This window comes from Podarcis pityusensis, assembly GCF_964106645.2.
Source record: "Podarcis pityusensis genome assembly, chromosome: 1".
Taxonomy (NCBI): domain Eukaryota; kingdom Metazoa; phylum Chordata; class Lepidosauria; order Squamata; family Lacertidae; genus Podarcis; species Podarcis pityusensis.
The window spans coordinates 17830605-17846051 of record NC_138028.1 but is presented as its reverse complement, the minus strand read 5'-3'; the positions used below and the strand labels follow the sequence as shown (position 1 = coordinate 17846051).

The following is a 15447-nucleotide window of genomic DNA, read 5'->3' as shown; positions in this document are numbered from 1 at the left end:
CTTGTGAAAAAACCAGAATATAAACCCTGTAGCTCAGTGAAAGTGAAATCAGTAGTCTGTGCTTTCAGAAGTGGATGAAATGTGTGTTGTGGCCTTCTACTTAATCAACATCATCCCTTCTGTATATATTTGAAGCAGACTCCCAGTTGCTATTTTGGACTATAATTATAATCATCCTTGCATATTGACTGTACTCACTGGGGCCAATGGAATTAGCTAAAAAGACAAAAGAAGTAAATTATCGTTAAATACTGATCTGATTTAAAATATTCAGGTGACAGTGTGTCTGCAAAATATTCCTATAACTGCAAACTAAGTTGAAATATTGCAGGACTGTGAGATCACAGGGTGAACAGAAACCATTTTCCTATCCTAATTTGAATCCAATTAATTTAAAGCCCTTAGTTTGTCAAAAAGCAAAAAAAATCACATCTCACTTACAAATAAGGTATTTTATTTTCTTCAACTGAATGTATGCACTATCACAATCTCTTACTTAATTTTTACTAAAATATTTCAAATGAAGTTTTACACACTTATCAAAAAATCTGCTTACATTTTCTCTCCTCCCCACCCGCCCCATCCCAACTTCACAAAAGCAAAGTGATTCAAAGGTATAAACGTGTGTGCTAAGATCTAAAGACATTGCTTATATATACATGAGCAGAGGTACTAATTTATTCCAGTTCTTTTAGTCAGTCATATACAGAAAATATAGCGGGGCTGTAAGATCACAGGTTGAGCAGAAATCATAATTTCATACTGATTTCCAAAAGCAGCACAAATTTTCCCCACTTTATGAAAAATATACAATTTTATCACTTTACAGTCATGCACTTTGAAAAAGATCAGTAGTACTTCTCCCACCTTGTTTCTAAAAAGGTAAAAGGTCACTTTAAAACACTGATTTATCGCTATCATTTGACTAAAAAAAAATGTGCCGTTCTGAAACAAGGTTGTGCTCTTCCTCACAAAGGTACAGGGAGCCAGCCCACTTGGAGTTTGCCATTTAAGAATTTTCCTCCAACTTGCAAATGTTAAAATGTTACCCATTTTTTTCAAAAGAAAGGAGGGTAGAGGATGGAAAACCATGAATTTTTTTCGGACATTTTAGAGCAGTTGCAACACAAAACTGAATGCTCACAAATTTCTGGGGTATAAAAATTTGGTCCCAGCTTTCTGAAGCAGGTTGTAGCTTTGAACTATCATTTTTTTCAAATGGCCATCATTTGTAGCAGGGGTGTGGCTGTCCCTTCAGCTGAAGAGCAAGATTTATACCCCAAAACACACACTTTAGAGCACAGTGTGCAATGTTTATTTTTGCTGTTTTTGACAACTGAAACTTCAGCACCCAAGTCATACTGCCAAGTCGTTGAGTGACATTTCCCACCCGTTTCCCGATCCCCAAGGAAGACACTGGCTTTAGCTCAGGTTGAGCTAAATACAAAGCAGCAATTAACAAAACAAAACAAAATTACATATAGCATTACATCTGTAACCTCTACAATGCATATCTTGCATTTGAGTGTACCTTATGCTTTCATCTATGAAAACATAGACTATCTTTTTGTTGCAAAGAAAAAAAGAACCCATATATTAAAAGTACTCGGGAGCAGGGGGAATTATTTGCTTGAATAGGGCTAATTATAATAATATGGTTTGTGCAATATCCACTATAGCGAGTTTACTAAGTCCTGGATGTCTTCTCATTTTCAGATTGCTTGGGGGTGAAAGTAGCGCTCATGGCATTTGTTGGTTTCATGGTCAACACTTCATCCCTGTTGTGTTTTTAAAGTTTGAATTTTACCCAATGAAATAAAATGCAATGCAAGTAAGTGTTTTCCTTTGGCTTGCCAGTTCCCCCGTCATTCAACAAGCTGAAAGAAAAATCCAGCCCACCCAAACATCTGGAGTGGGATCCATAAGGGCCTGAACTATACACCAAAACACTACTCATCAGATTTGCAGATGACACCAAACTGGGAGGGGTAGCTAATGCTACAGAAGACAGAATCAGAATTCGAAATGACCTTAACAGTTTGGAGAACTAGGCGCAAGCTACAAAATGTTATTTCAATAGGGATAAATGTAAGGTTCTGCACTTAGGCAGGAAGAAGAAGAAGAAGAAGAAGAAGAAGAAGAAGAAGAAGAAGAAGAAGAAGAAGAGGAGGAGTTTGGATTTGATATCCCGCTTTATCGCTATCCGAAGGAGTCTCAAAGCGGCTAACATTCTCCTTTCCCTTCCTCCCCCACAACAAACACTCTGTGAGGTGAGTGGGGCTGAGAGACTTCAAAGAAGTGTGACTGGCCCAAGGTCACCCAGCAGCTGCATGTGGAGGAGCGGAGACGCGAACCCGGTTCACCAGATTACGAGTTCACCCCTCTTAACCACTACACCACACTGGAAGAACCAGAAGCAAAAATATAAGATGGGCAACACCTGGCTTACTAGCAGTACATGTGAAAAGGATCTAGAGGTCCTGGTGGACCACAAGCTGAACATGAGTCAACAGTGTGATGCAGCAGAAGCAAAAAAATCTAATGCTATTCTAAGCTGCATCAACAGAAGTATAGTGTCCGGATCAAGGGAAGTAATAATACCACTCTATTATGCCTTGGTCAGACCACACTTGGAATCCTGTGTCCAGTTCTGGGCACCACAATTTAAGAAGGATGTTACACGGGGGAACATGTGCAAGAGGAGGGCAACCAAGATGATCAAGTGTATGGAAACTAAGTCTTATGCAGAGTGCTTGAAGGAGCTGGGTATGTTTAGCCTGGAAAAGAGGAGACTGAGACCACATCAGGACACTTTCCTTTCTCATTTGCATTTTATGCATCCACCTCAGCCATTTTCTGTGTACATGCGGGGGATCTCAACTGTCAGATCTCAGCTGACCTGGGCATCCCTGAGCCTCCTGTCCATTCTAAGCAATCCAGATTCCCTAACTGCTCCACCTGTACTGTCCATACATGCTTGCACACCTGAGCTTCTCACATTCACCATTTTCACTCAAAAAGAATGTAAGCCATCAGTGGTTTCATTCCCAGCAGGGGGACCAATTTGCTCTCTTGGACTTTGGCTCACATGAGAAATGGGTTCCGAAAGGCTGAACTACAACTGACCTGAAAATGGTTTGGGTCAGTTGGGGCCTATTTAAATGGATGAGTTGGATTTTACAGGTATGGAGAGGGCACATGGCCATAAATATTTCTGCTATTGCAGTTTTCATTAAGTGAATGTTCACCTGAGTAGGTTAAGGGCTTTTTGGGAGAGTGCCTAGAAAAAAGCCTTGGGTCCCAATCCTCATTCCTCTTACTTGAATAATAAAGGGGGGGGGGGGAGAACAACAGGGAGATTATCACTGTTATATCTGCCTGTGGTGAGAAGAGAAAGGAAGGAGGGAGGCTGTGTTGTGAGCTCAAGGCCCAGCCTGATCTCTCCTTCGGATAATTCCCAGGGGTGCTGCTAGGTGACCTGTTTATTGAGTATTCATTCACCCTGACTTGTCAACACTGGCATTTATTTTGATTTGTTTCTGGAGAGGTTAGATAATGATGCTTCAAAACGAGTGTTTTCCCACACTGTCCAGAGCATGTCCCCATCACATTTCTTACTGCAATCAGCACCATCTTTTGAGGAAGTGAGTTTGTTTGATGCACAAGACCTCACCATCTTGCACGACCTGAATTTGCTGGTTTGCAACTGAATCCCAGCAACTGTCTGGATGCCCCAGGTCATAAACAACATCCAAATAGGCCCAGTACCTGGGTATGGGAAGGATGTGCAAAGCCAAGAAAGGCTGGAACATATTCAAGTGGAAATGCAAATGGAGAGGTATACTGGGAAGACTTTGAGTCAAATCTTTTCGGTTTATCTATTGGTTGCAGATCCATGCGGGTCCTCAATAAGAACAAACCCTGAATAGTGGCATCCAAGAGAAGCAGGCCTGAAAAACAGAAAGATCTGGCAGCACAATAGCCAAAATTCTTTCTGAGACCAGACTGCAATGGCTGAAGGTTTGGCAACTTCAGGGTAATGGAAAAATGCAAATATCTGAAGAGTGAGCATTAGCCCCCCCAAACCTCCCTTTCTGTTGGTTATTTTACACAAGTGGAATTTCAAAGCCGACTAGTGAGTTGTTATGCTTTCTTGGGGAGAGCCAACATCATGCCATTGGGACTACAACTCCCAACAGCCTTAGCCAGTGAGTGTTCAGGGTGATCGGCGTTGTATTCTAGCAATGTGTGAAGCTCACTCTGCTGGCTCTGCCTGCGCTATACAATTTGAGAAGATGTACCAAGAAATGCGATGAAACAGGGAGAAAGCGATCAAAGTCTTTGGCAGGTTACAAAAGAGCTGCATTGTCATAATAGAATACCGGCGGCCCCTCCACCTTATACGCAGCAGTTCAAAGAGACACTTGATGTGGGCGAGTGGCTGAACCGCGGAGGCAGCACTTCTGAAAGACAGTGTTTTCTTTGTGCGACACAAACGGCTGCTCCTCTGCTTACATTTTTAGATAACACCATTCTGCGCATTATTTCAGTGAGAAGAAAGAAAGAAAGAAAGAAAGAAAGAAAGAAAGAAAGAAAGAAAGAAAGACACTCTTTGCAATGTCATGCCAAGGCTGAAATAAATATTTAAAAAATGGAGAGAAGGGGTGGCATTTTCTTTTCAGTTCTGTAAAGCATAGGCAAGAGGGGACACTGAAGAACTGCTTCACACATAATCTTTTTTCTTTCTTTCTGGCATGGAGCTAATGTCTGGATAAACAAAAGCAACAACAGAGACAGAAGCATGTCCACTAGAGGGTGAGGCAAAGGTAGGCAAGGCAACTGTACCTTTCATTGTCGGATGCAGAGTTGCATGAAAGAGGGAGTTTAGGCAGGTGAGAATGGGATGCTGCCCTTACACTGAGGAATCTAGTTCAGTACTTTCTCCACGGCCTAGCATTGGCTTGCGGGGTTGCAGGCAGGGGGTGCCACTTACTGAACGAGTCTCTTCCATGCAACTATTAGGAGCCTGCTCAATGCCAGCGCCCTTGGGTAAAATGCTGTTAGTGGCGCTCCATCTCTAAGTGGGCTCGCCTCCTCTTTCTTCCCGCCACTCTTGCCAATTCACCTTCCTCTCCCTTGGATGCAAATCAGCACCACTGCACACACAGAGAGAAAGGCGTGGAAATCAGGGATCAGCAAACTTTTTCAGCAGGGGGCCGGTCCACTGTCCCTCAGACCTTGTGGGGGACCGGACTATATTTGAAGGGGGGGGGGGAGAACGAATTCTTATGCCCCACAAATAACCCAGAGATGCATTTTAAATAAAAGCACACATTCTACTCATGTAAAAACACGCTGGTTCCCAGACTGTCTGCGGGCCGGATTTAGAAGGCGTTTGGGCTGGATCTGGTGCCCAGGCCTTAGTTTGCCTACCCATGGTGTAAATGTTAGGGTCCTTTCCTCCTCGCTCACTCAGAAACCGCTGGGGAACAGGCAGCAAGAAGGCCACAAGACCCCAAGAATTGGCAGTGGGACCTTGGCTAGGGTGTGGGCCTCGGCCAATTGGTCATTGATTGTGACCCTTGACACCAGACCTGAGCCTGGTCCTCCTGAGCACGTGATCACTCTAGCCTACCATACGCCGTATGTCAACGTTGCATTAAGTGCCTGCTATTATTGCTTGGAAGCTGCAGCATTTCCGCTGCAGCAACATGAAAAAATGTAAGTTTATGCAAGTGGGGGTCTCCTTCACATGAGTGCCTCGCCCGGAAGCTGCTATGCAAGAGAGATAGGAGACATCAGGCTTACTGGGGCTCTTTTGCTTTCTGCAAGAACTGCAATATCTATCTGATGCAAAACAGATAACAGTGAGAATATAAGAACGTGGTCCTCCAAGCATGCTCTGAGCCTAGGAATCTGTTCTCAGCACCAGAACTGAACGGAGCTTACAGAAAAAACCCATTCGAAAGCTTTCTTTGTGTCAGGCAGCCTAAGTAAGGTGCTGTTGCTACTGTTGAAACAATGGGCGGTCAAGAGCCCCTGCAAATCGGCCAGAGATCAGACCCCAGCAGATCTACCTTCTGCCCATTCCTTATCTAAAGCAGCCACCATGACTTGCGGGATTTGGGAACTTCAGCTTGGGGTGGGGCATGTGACCTAGAAACATGAAGGCAGTCACAATGTCTTCAGCCGTGCAGGCCGGGGATAGCTTCTCAAAACGCTCATTTTAATACCAACCAAAAATCTCTAGAAAAGCTTATCACTCTCAGCAGGTAATTGCCAAAATAATAAGGCTACAGAGAAATCACAGAGCTACTTTTGGTGTTGTGGATTCCATGTTAATTTCTAAAGCAACGCAGCTGGGGTTGTAGCTCCGTGAACAGGGCAAAGTAAGAAAGGGCGGGAGCTTTTGGACGACCTGTTTTATTGCGCATTTGTCCTGATTTGTTTGCAGGGTGGTGTCGCACCAAAAAAGTGCACTTTCCAAAGCATTTCTCCATCACTTTCCTTATGGCAAACAGCCCAATCTTTTTGGGGGGAGGCGGGGGAATGGAGCAGTTGTGTTGTGCATGACCTCCCAATCAACTCCCCGGGGAGCAACCAAATTTTGCGATCGCAAAATGGCAACGGACTGGAAACTGTCCAGGCGAGGAAGGTCCCTTGCTTTTGGGTTCAGGTATCTCTACATATGACCGTACAACAAAGCAGGTTGTCACTACAATACAAATGACACAAATCGGCCATTGGAGGATAGTTATTAACCCATTTAACATTGTCCTGGATCAGCGCAACCTGCAGGCAAAGCCTTCCAAGCTGCCTTATTTACACTATAAACAGTTACAGAAAGATGGGAGCGAGTAGGAAAAGATAACCCTGGCAGCTAGATGCAGAGAAGTCCCTGTTGCTCTTCCTCTTTCCTCTCCCAGCCTTGCTGCGTGAGGTGCTTATAACGGGCCTTTGAACTGGTTTCCGGAAAGATGTTGCCTGATGGATGGTTTGGAGCTTGCTGCATCCCCCAGTTTCCGCCAGACGACCTAAGAGCAAAAGGAAAGAGAGGGTGCTTATTACCATTTATTTTATCTGCATTTGTACAGAGTTTTCTATCCCACCCTTCTAGTGCCTATATGTGCTACTCAGGGCGGCCTACAACAGTTTTAAGACTTCATTGTCCGAAGATACGATAAAGGTAAAGGCCGTAAATGACCCTACGGCAGCTAAGCGCTTGCAATTCCGAGGAATTCCTGGCCCCAGCTGGGTTTGCGAGATTCCTCTCTGATCCACTAGGTGGCACCCGGATCCTGAGATAACATTGGCTGACAGGTTTAAAATGCTGATCTTGTTAAAGTCTCCCAAAATTAGAACTAGAGAGGGAGAGATGCCTTAGGTAATGGTATCAAACCAGCAAATTAGGCTCAGAAGTTGAGTTCAGAGCTAGGTCAGTTGCTGGCAAGCTTGCAAGAGTCATGTTCCCTTCATCAAGCATTGCTTCCAAAGTGGAGCAAGTTGTGTGCCCTTCAGACACAAAGTTGCCTTGCATTAGAAATCCAAAAATGCTTAGAGCAGCCATCTCCAACTGAGCGCCCTCCAGCTGTTTTGGACTAGAGCCTATTCGTTCTTAATGTTTTATGCTTTACTGTGGTTTCACAATTTGTTGGAAGCCACCCGGAGTGGCTGGGGCAACCCAGCCAGATGGGTGGTATACAAATAACAAATTATTATTATTATTATTATTATTATTATTATTATTAGCCACCCCTGCTCCCAGGCAAGAGCCATAGCTCTGCCCCAGCAAAATTACGCGTCTCGGACAATTTCCTTAAGACACCTTCCTTTTCTGAAGCAACCAAGCGAAAGAGAGGGCTGCATTACGAAGGGCTGTACCAGTTCAGGGCTCAGATTACTGAGCCCTTTAAAAATCCCTGGTCTCCAGAAAGCTCGCCAGCCAAACCAGGCTCTTGGGCCAGGTCTGTTTGGCAAGGTCTGTTTGGGGAGTCCATTTCAAAAGACCAGGAAGTGTCGGCGGCATTCCTGAGAAGATTTCCTCGTTTGTCGTAATATCTCAGGCTGTGCAAACATCATTATTTTGTTTTTAAAAGAGAAGCTAAAAGGGATAGCCTCTTGAGGTGCAGCCCTCACATCCCTGCACCAAAAGCAAGCTTTTTCTAAAGACAGATTACAGATTTCATTGTCGAACAACAGAGCACATTCCGCAGTGCTTCACATCCCAGAGGGGGGATTAGTTGATGGCACTTGCAATGGCAAGATGGTTTGTGGGAAACCACCCAGGTCTAAAGTTCACAGCGGTTTTCCAGGGACGTATCCTGGAACGTTTTTTCACTCTTTGTGTGTGGGAAAAACCACGATGCCTTTCCCGTGCAACAGAGTGTGCTTAAAGAAGCAGGGCTTCTTTTGTCATTGGTGCTTATGGCTTCGTGCCATGTGGCAGCCCACAAGCCCAGGGTGTTCACATCATACAAAGATTAGCGGTTTCCATCTACTGAAAGCTTCTAAATTGGACCAGATCCCACTGGGGAGTATGAGCTTTCAACCATAACTGTTACCCTAGGTGGCCCCACGAGCGGTGTAATGCTCCAAAGTTTTGTTTATGTTTTGTTTTTAGGGGAACAGACCTGAAATAGTCAAAACAAGTGGATGCAAACCAGAGAATTTCAAGGCGGAGGTTAAATCCTACCCACTCTTATCGAGAGATCACTGGCACAGGACTGGGCTGCAGGGCTGCAGTCCTATACACAGTTAACTAAAGGTAAGCCCCAGTTGAGGTTCCCAAGAATATCTCTATCTATCTATCTATCTATCTATCTATCTATCTATCTATCTAAACATGCACTGGGTCAGTCTGAAATTGAAGATCCAGGGAGGCTTTTCACTTGCAAAAGAGGAAAGAAGGGGAAGTAAAAGATGACCACAGTTTTTGACTTTCAAAAGCAATTTGTTATGCACAACCTTCAAGAATAGCCTTTCCCAACCTTGGGTCCTCATATCCTATTGGACTACAACGCCCATCATCCATTACCAGCAGGGGCAGCGGTCAGAAATAATGTGACTGATTGTTGATATCCATCTGTCTCAGGAGACAATGGAGAAGTACATCTCTTGAGGGTGAAGTCAAGAGTTACAGCACCCACTGCGGCTGTAGAGACTGATAGGGGAGAGACATGTTTTATTGCAGCTGTGGCAGATGAAGGCATCCAGTTGTGTTGCTGCAGATGCACCATGGTGTTTCTTCTCTCTGTGCTCCTCCCAGTGCCCATTCCTCCTCTGGTCACTGTTATGGAAGCACAACCTGTCTGCCTCCAGGCACTGGAGACAGGAGTGCCACATGCTGGGAACATGGGCTTGGGAGAGCACGTCTTTCTCCGAGACTCCCAATAACATCAGGGAACCCAAGGTTGTGAAAGGCTGCTCTAGAGTACTCTCTGAATTATAGTCCAATATGACACACAGGCACTGATCCATTCTGGCTATGGGAATCCTGATTCATGAATGGAATTTTCCCCACCCACATTTTTCAGTGAAGGAAGCCAAACCACAACCATAACTCAACACACAAAATACACCAGTCCATATAGCCATATGTGAGGTCTAAGTCAGCCCCAACCTGGTGCCCTTCAGATGTTATAACTCTCATGTAACCGTATATAGGATTGTAGATTTAACGGATTTAATAACAATTCCCATTCACAGGAAGCCTTAAGAACTGTGTTTTTGGGATCAGATAGGGGAAAAGATCTTCAATAGGTGATTCTCATCACCATGTTGAACTATAATGACCACGACTGGGAGGATGGAAGGAGCCATGATGGTCACATTTCTGTAAAACTGCAGTAAGCCTCTGCCACCTTACACCCACAAGCATTCTGAGTGTGTGAACGTTTTGACTGACAGTATTCGTAACCCAATTTCTCTGCAGGTTGCAAAGACAACAAGCGACTAAGCCTGCACACACAGAACAAGATATTGGACAGCATTTAACACCACAGTTGGAAGTGAAAAACTGAAATGGGAAAGACTGTGAAAATGGGTTCATTACATTGCACATTTCACGAACAATTGCTTTCTCCTTTTCACTCAGGTCTTCTTCATAGTTTTCTTGAATTTGCCTGTCCAAATTCTCATGGACTTCAAGGACCTACAAACACAATGGACATGAAATTGTAAAATGATGTCACACAGTGATAGACCCTAAGGTACCCCTAAGTGGAATGACCACTCCATCCTCATGCTGTCTGCCACGTTGGGAGGGCAAACAGGGCAAAATCTCAACACACACACAGGAGAGTGGGAAGTCTAATTGCCAGTAAAACATATGGAGCTTGAGATAAGTGTTCCATCCGCATACATCACTAAGCTGGAAATGAATGGTTAGCACTAGGGGGGTTCCGGGGGGGGGGAGAACATGTGATCTACTTTCAACATATGCATACACACTTTTTGCAAATGGTCACTGGATGCTGCCCATATTGCCATTGAATTGTGCAGTTCCTGGCACAAAAGAGAATTAGGTGCAAAGTAACTAAGCTGGAAAAAGCTGTGGCCTGACTCAGATCTCCTGCTCCAAAATCGTGCCAAGGTATGGTAAAAAGAGACAAACTTCTGCTGTCATAGTTAGGTACAGAAGACAGTAAAGGAAGAGTGGTCCATAAGTGGTTAAGGAAGGACTGGAGCTTCAGTGATAGATACCATGCATGCAAAAAGTTCCAGGTTCGATCCCTGACTTCTCCAGGGAAAGACTCCCACCCTAAATCTGAGCCAGTAAGTTGGACAATGCTGAGCTACAAAGATGGACAGTGTGGCTCTGCATAAAGCAGAGTGGCCACTTATGCATCGCCTGCCAAAGAGCAGACAAAAGAGTACAATCGTACCTTGGATCCCAAATGCCTTGCGAGTCGAACGTTTTGACTCCCGAACAGCACAAACACAGAAGTGAGTGTTCCGGTTTGCGAACGTTCTTTGGAACCCAAACGTCCATCACAGCTTCCGATTGGCTGCAGGAACTTCCTGCAGCCAATCGGAAGCCATGCCTTGGTTTCCGAACTTTTAGGAAGTCGAACGGACTTCTGGAACGGATTCCGTTTGACCTCCAAGGTACGACTGTATACAGATTTGCAGAAGGTGATGCTGATTAAAGTGTACAGACACAAACAGATAAATCATTACTTTAAACAGAAATACATCTAGCTGCTATGGGGAAGACCAGGTGACTGTGTGTACCTGCTCAGTCTGCTTCCCAGGTATGGATATGGGCAACTTCAAGGCCCCTGCTCTCCCTTCTTGGAGTTCTTTAATATAAAGGAAGCCTGGACTGGACAGAGGACTCCTTCAGACAGAGGATGGTCCTCTGTAAAGCAAGAGACACATGACCACCCTACTCCTCATTCATGTCTAGCTGTCAAGGACTGGCTGGACACTGAGGAGTGGTGGCTGGATGCATGGGCACTGGGAGAAGGTGGGCTGGAGACTGACTGGGAAGAAGGGATCCGTGGTAGCCTGTAGCAGCCAGGAGACGAGAGTCGGAGGCAGGAGGAGCTGCAGGATTGGAGTGTCAAGAGCAGGTGCAAGAGGGAGGGAGGGAAAGGTCAGGCTGGGGCTGCCACACCTCTCCTCCTGCCCCCACCTGCCTCCACTGTCTCCCAGGGCTAGAAGAAGATTGAAGCAAGTTGCACACAGACATTGTCTCTGCCTGCTCAGGTGGGGGAGATACATAAGCTGAGCTGGGGGGGGCCCTCCCTGTTGCCGCAACTGCCTTATTGGGTAGACACCTGAGAGACGCAAGACTTTGCCTAACTTGCAAGTGTGCTTTTGATAAGAAAGAGTTAATTCCTCACGTTGGACATTCCTGACAGTGCTGTAACACGAGCATAATAATCACCCACATTGTAATTCCGATTGAAGAATCAAGCTTCCACTCCCCCCCCCCCAAACTCGGTGACAGAATTATGGTTAACACCGCAACGAATGTGGGTTGTTTTGATTCAGATGAACACAACACTCTGTAAAACCAGGCACAAATTCTCCGCTCAGCGTTCTAGCGGGTGGCACTGCGCTTTGCACACTGACCGCTTTGAACTGGACCAATGCTTCCCTTTCCTGCCGTGCCTCGGAAGTCTCAGTTACAAAAATAGGTCATTCTCTTAGGGCCCTTAACCTACTTTGGAAATTGCATTATCCACTAGCTTAACCGACATATTTTGAACCAATGGCAATTTTGCATGACTGTACGGTTTCGCTTAAATTAATTCAATCCGTTGGCTCCTCTCTTTTTTGCAAGGGGGCGCAGGAACACCAGAGGAAGCAAGCAAGCAAGCGGCATTTACAAGCTTGCAAATAAAAATAGATCTCTAATGAATAGGAAGGAATTAATTATTGATCAAGCTGGATGCAGGCTGCGAAACCGACTCGTTGGTCTGGGCACGCCTGCGATACTCATCAGCCTGGATAATCAAATCCCAGCCCCAGAAATATCATGCCGGTAGCTGAATGAATGCACACGGCCACATGTATGTACTCCAGGCTGAGACTCTCCATTAGGTTGCATGAAACCCTCCAGTAACCTAACTCTATATTGCATCCTCATATTGCTTCCCCCAGTGTAAAATGTTAACTACAGGGATTTGTGGCAAGGGGGAAAAACCTCATATCTGCTTGCATTGTATTGCATGAAGATGCATGGATGCAGGAAACTGCTCCTGTTAAACATCATATGCCCAGCAATATTATTATTAATGGATTTTATAAGCTGTTTGATAATTCCCCCCCCCCCCAAAGAGGTGAACGAGTCCAAATCATACAGATGTAGAAAAACACAAAGCCGCTGGCAGGATGGAAAGGTTGCAACACTCAGCGGGCAATTTTCTCCTAGCGTTGCCACCTTTCCTCTCTGACCTTGCCCTGTGCCTTCAACAGAAGCCTGACAAACAGAAATTAAGGTGAAGCTTATCAAAGACCCACAAAGGAAACAACGGAAAACAACTCATCTGCTCAATTCCTGCATCTCGGGCTGCTAGTGGCAGAGGAGCAGGGCCGTGAATATAAGGTGGCAACCCTTGGAAAGGCTGCGCTTTAGGGGATCTGGGCCTCCAACAGCTGTGCCACTGGAAGATGCTCGGCAGTTTTCTCTGTCAATGCGCCCTGATGAAATGCAGCGTTCGTAGTCTGTTCTGTTAAAAATAGATTTCTGGACCCAGAAATACAAGCTGATTCTGCCAGCTGAGCAAGCTTTCTCTCTCGCCTCCCCACCCCCCCTTTCCTTGGTATCTATGCACAGCATCGCAACCTGGAAGATTATCTAAGTGCCCTCGGGTCTGGTACATTAAGAGTGCTTTGCGCAGCACTGAAACTCGTGGATAATGAAAACAATGGTCTCAGGGGGACGATACAGATACAGCGATGTGACATTTAGTCTGTGCGTACGTGGCTACGGCAAAGTGGAGGATTTGGTTTGTGATCACTTTTGTAGCGTTCAGCATAGAAAAGAGGTTTCTGACTCTCCTGTTTCCCAGAATTCCCCACGGCAGCGCTAGAGGTTTCCATTTCCTGTGGGGAACACCAGTGTCAACACTGGTCCGAGGAACACGGGGCCCAGTCAGAGAAGCTTCGGCTATTCCTATCTGATGTTGTCATGCTCTTTCTGCTGCCATCGTGAGGGAGTAGCCTAAGCTCATGCGTGTGAACTCTTAACAGACAAAATAAAGTACACGAGACAGAGGTGATCTGGGGAATTTGCTGCCCCAAGATGTAGCAATGGCTTTATAATGTAGCACTGGACTACTGCAATGTGCTCTATCTGGGGTTACCTTTGAAGGTGACCCGGAAACTACAACTAATGAGGCAGCTAGACTGGTGACTGGGAGCAGCCGCCGAGACCATATAACACCGGTCTTGAAAGACCTACACTGGCTCCCAGGACATTTCCGAGGACAATTCAAAGTGTTGCTGCTGACCTTTAGAGCCCTAAACGGCCTCGGCCCAGTATACCTGAAGGAGCGTCTCCACCCCCATCATTCTGCCCAGACGCTGAGGTCCAGCTCCGAGGGCCTTCTGGCGGTTCCCTTCCTGCGAGAAGTGAGGTTACAGGGAACCAGGCAGAGGTCCTTCTCTGTAGTGGCGCCCGCCCTGTGGAATGCCCTCTCATCAGATGTGAAGGAAATAAACAACTATCTGACTTTTAGAAGACATCTGAAGGCAGCCCTGTTTAGGGAAGTTTTTAATGTCTAATGTTTTATCGCTTTATTATTACAGTCATACCTTGAGTTGCGTTTGCTTCATGTTGCGTTTTTTCTGGTTACGAATGCGGCAAACCCGGAAGTGTTTACAGTGGTACCTCAGGTTACAGACACTTTAGGTTACAGACACTTCAGGTTACAGACTCCGCTAACCCAGAAATAGTACATCGGGTTAAGAACTTTGCTTCAGGATGAGAACAGTAATCGTGCCGCAGTGGGGCGGCAGCAATGGGAGGCCCTATTAGCTAAAGTGGTGCTTCAGGTTAAGAACAGTTTCAGGTTAACAACGGACCTCCAGAACGAATTATGTTCTTAGCCCGAGGTACCACTGTACTTCTGGGTTCGCCGCTTCGTGCATGCGCAGGAGCGATCTGTGCGCTTCGCTCATGCACAGGAACGTTGTATCGCGTCACACGCAGAAGTGGCGCTCTACTTTCAGACTTTTCGGGGTGCAAACAGCACCCCGGAACAGATCGCGTCCATAAACAGAGGTACCACTGTATTATTGTTATTATTATTATTATTATTATTATTATTATTATTATTCTGTTGGGAGGCTCCCAGAGTGGCTGGGGAAACCCAACCAGATGGGTGGGGTATAAATAAATTATTATTATTATTATTATTATTATTATTATTATTATTATTAGGCAAATTCATGGAGGATGAGGCTAGCCATGTTGGTGGGTGATACTTCTTGTATCAGAGACAGTCAGCCTCTGAATATCAGTTGCAAGCCAGGCAATGGTGACCACCAAATTGGATGGCTTCAAAAGACGGTCAGACAAATTAATGGAGAGGGCGATCGATGGCTACTAGCCTGCTGCCACAGGCTGTATACTTCTCTCCTTCCTTGGAGGTTTCTAAGTAGAGGTTGGACAGCCATCTGAAATGCCATAGACAGTCATGGATGCTTTAGCTGAGACTCCTGCATTGGACTAGATGACCCTCCTGGTCCCTTCCAGCTCTAAGATTCTATGAATGCCAGTTGCTGGAAACCACAGATGGGGAAAGGGCTCTTGTGCTCAGGTCCTGCTTGTGGGCTTCTCATGGGCAACTGGTTGGTCACTGGGAGAACAGGGTGGCAGACTAGATGGGCTTTAGGCCTGATCTAGCAAAGCTCTTTTTATGTCAATAAAAAGAGCACACCTGCTCAGCTATTTCTCAGCCCAGAGTCTCTGATTACCCCTCCGCATTGTCTTCC

General features: G+C 45.6%; 1 protein-coding gene across 4 annotated transcripts in view; it reads right to left on the bottom strand.

The window, feature by feature from the left end:
* Nucleotides 1-649: 649 nt before the first annotated feature.
* CCDC85C (coiled-coil domain containing 85C) overlaps nt 650-15447 on the bottom strand; it is a 179328-nt gene continuing 164530 nt past the window's right edge. For 3 of the 4 annotated variants that reach the window (XM_080991483.1, XM_080991481.1, XM_080991480.1), the window contains 2 exons: nt 10052-10150; nt 650-7034 (listed from right to left, as the gene is read on the bottom strand). In XM_080991483.1, the coding sequence (XP_080847609.1) occupies nt 6945-7034; nt 10052-10150 (189 nt within the window). In that variant the 3' untranslated portion in view covers nt 650-6944. The remainder of the gene's footprint in view (nt 7035-10051; nt 10151-15447) is intronic. The other variant, XM_080991482.1, reaches the window with a different exon arrangement.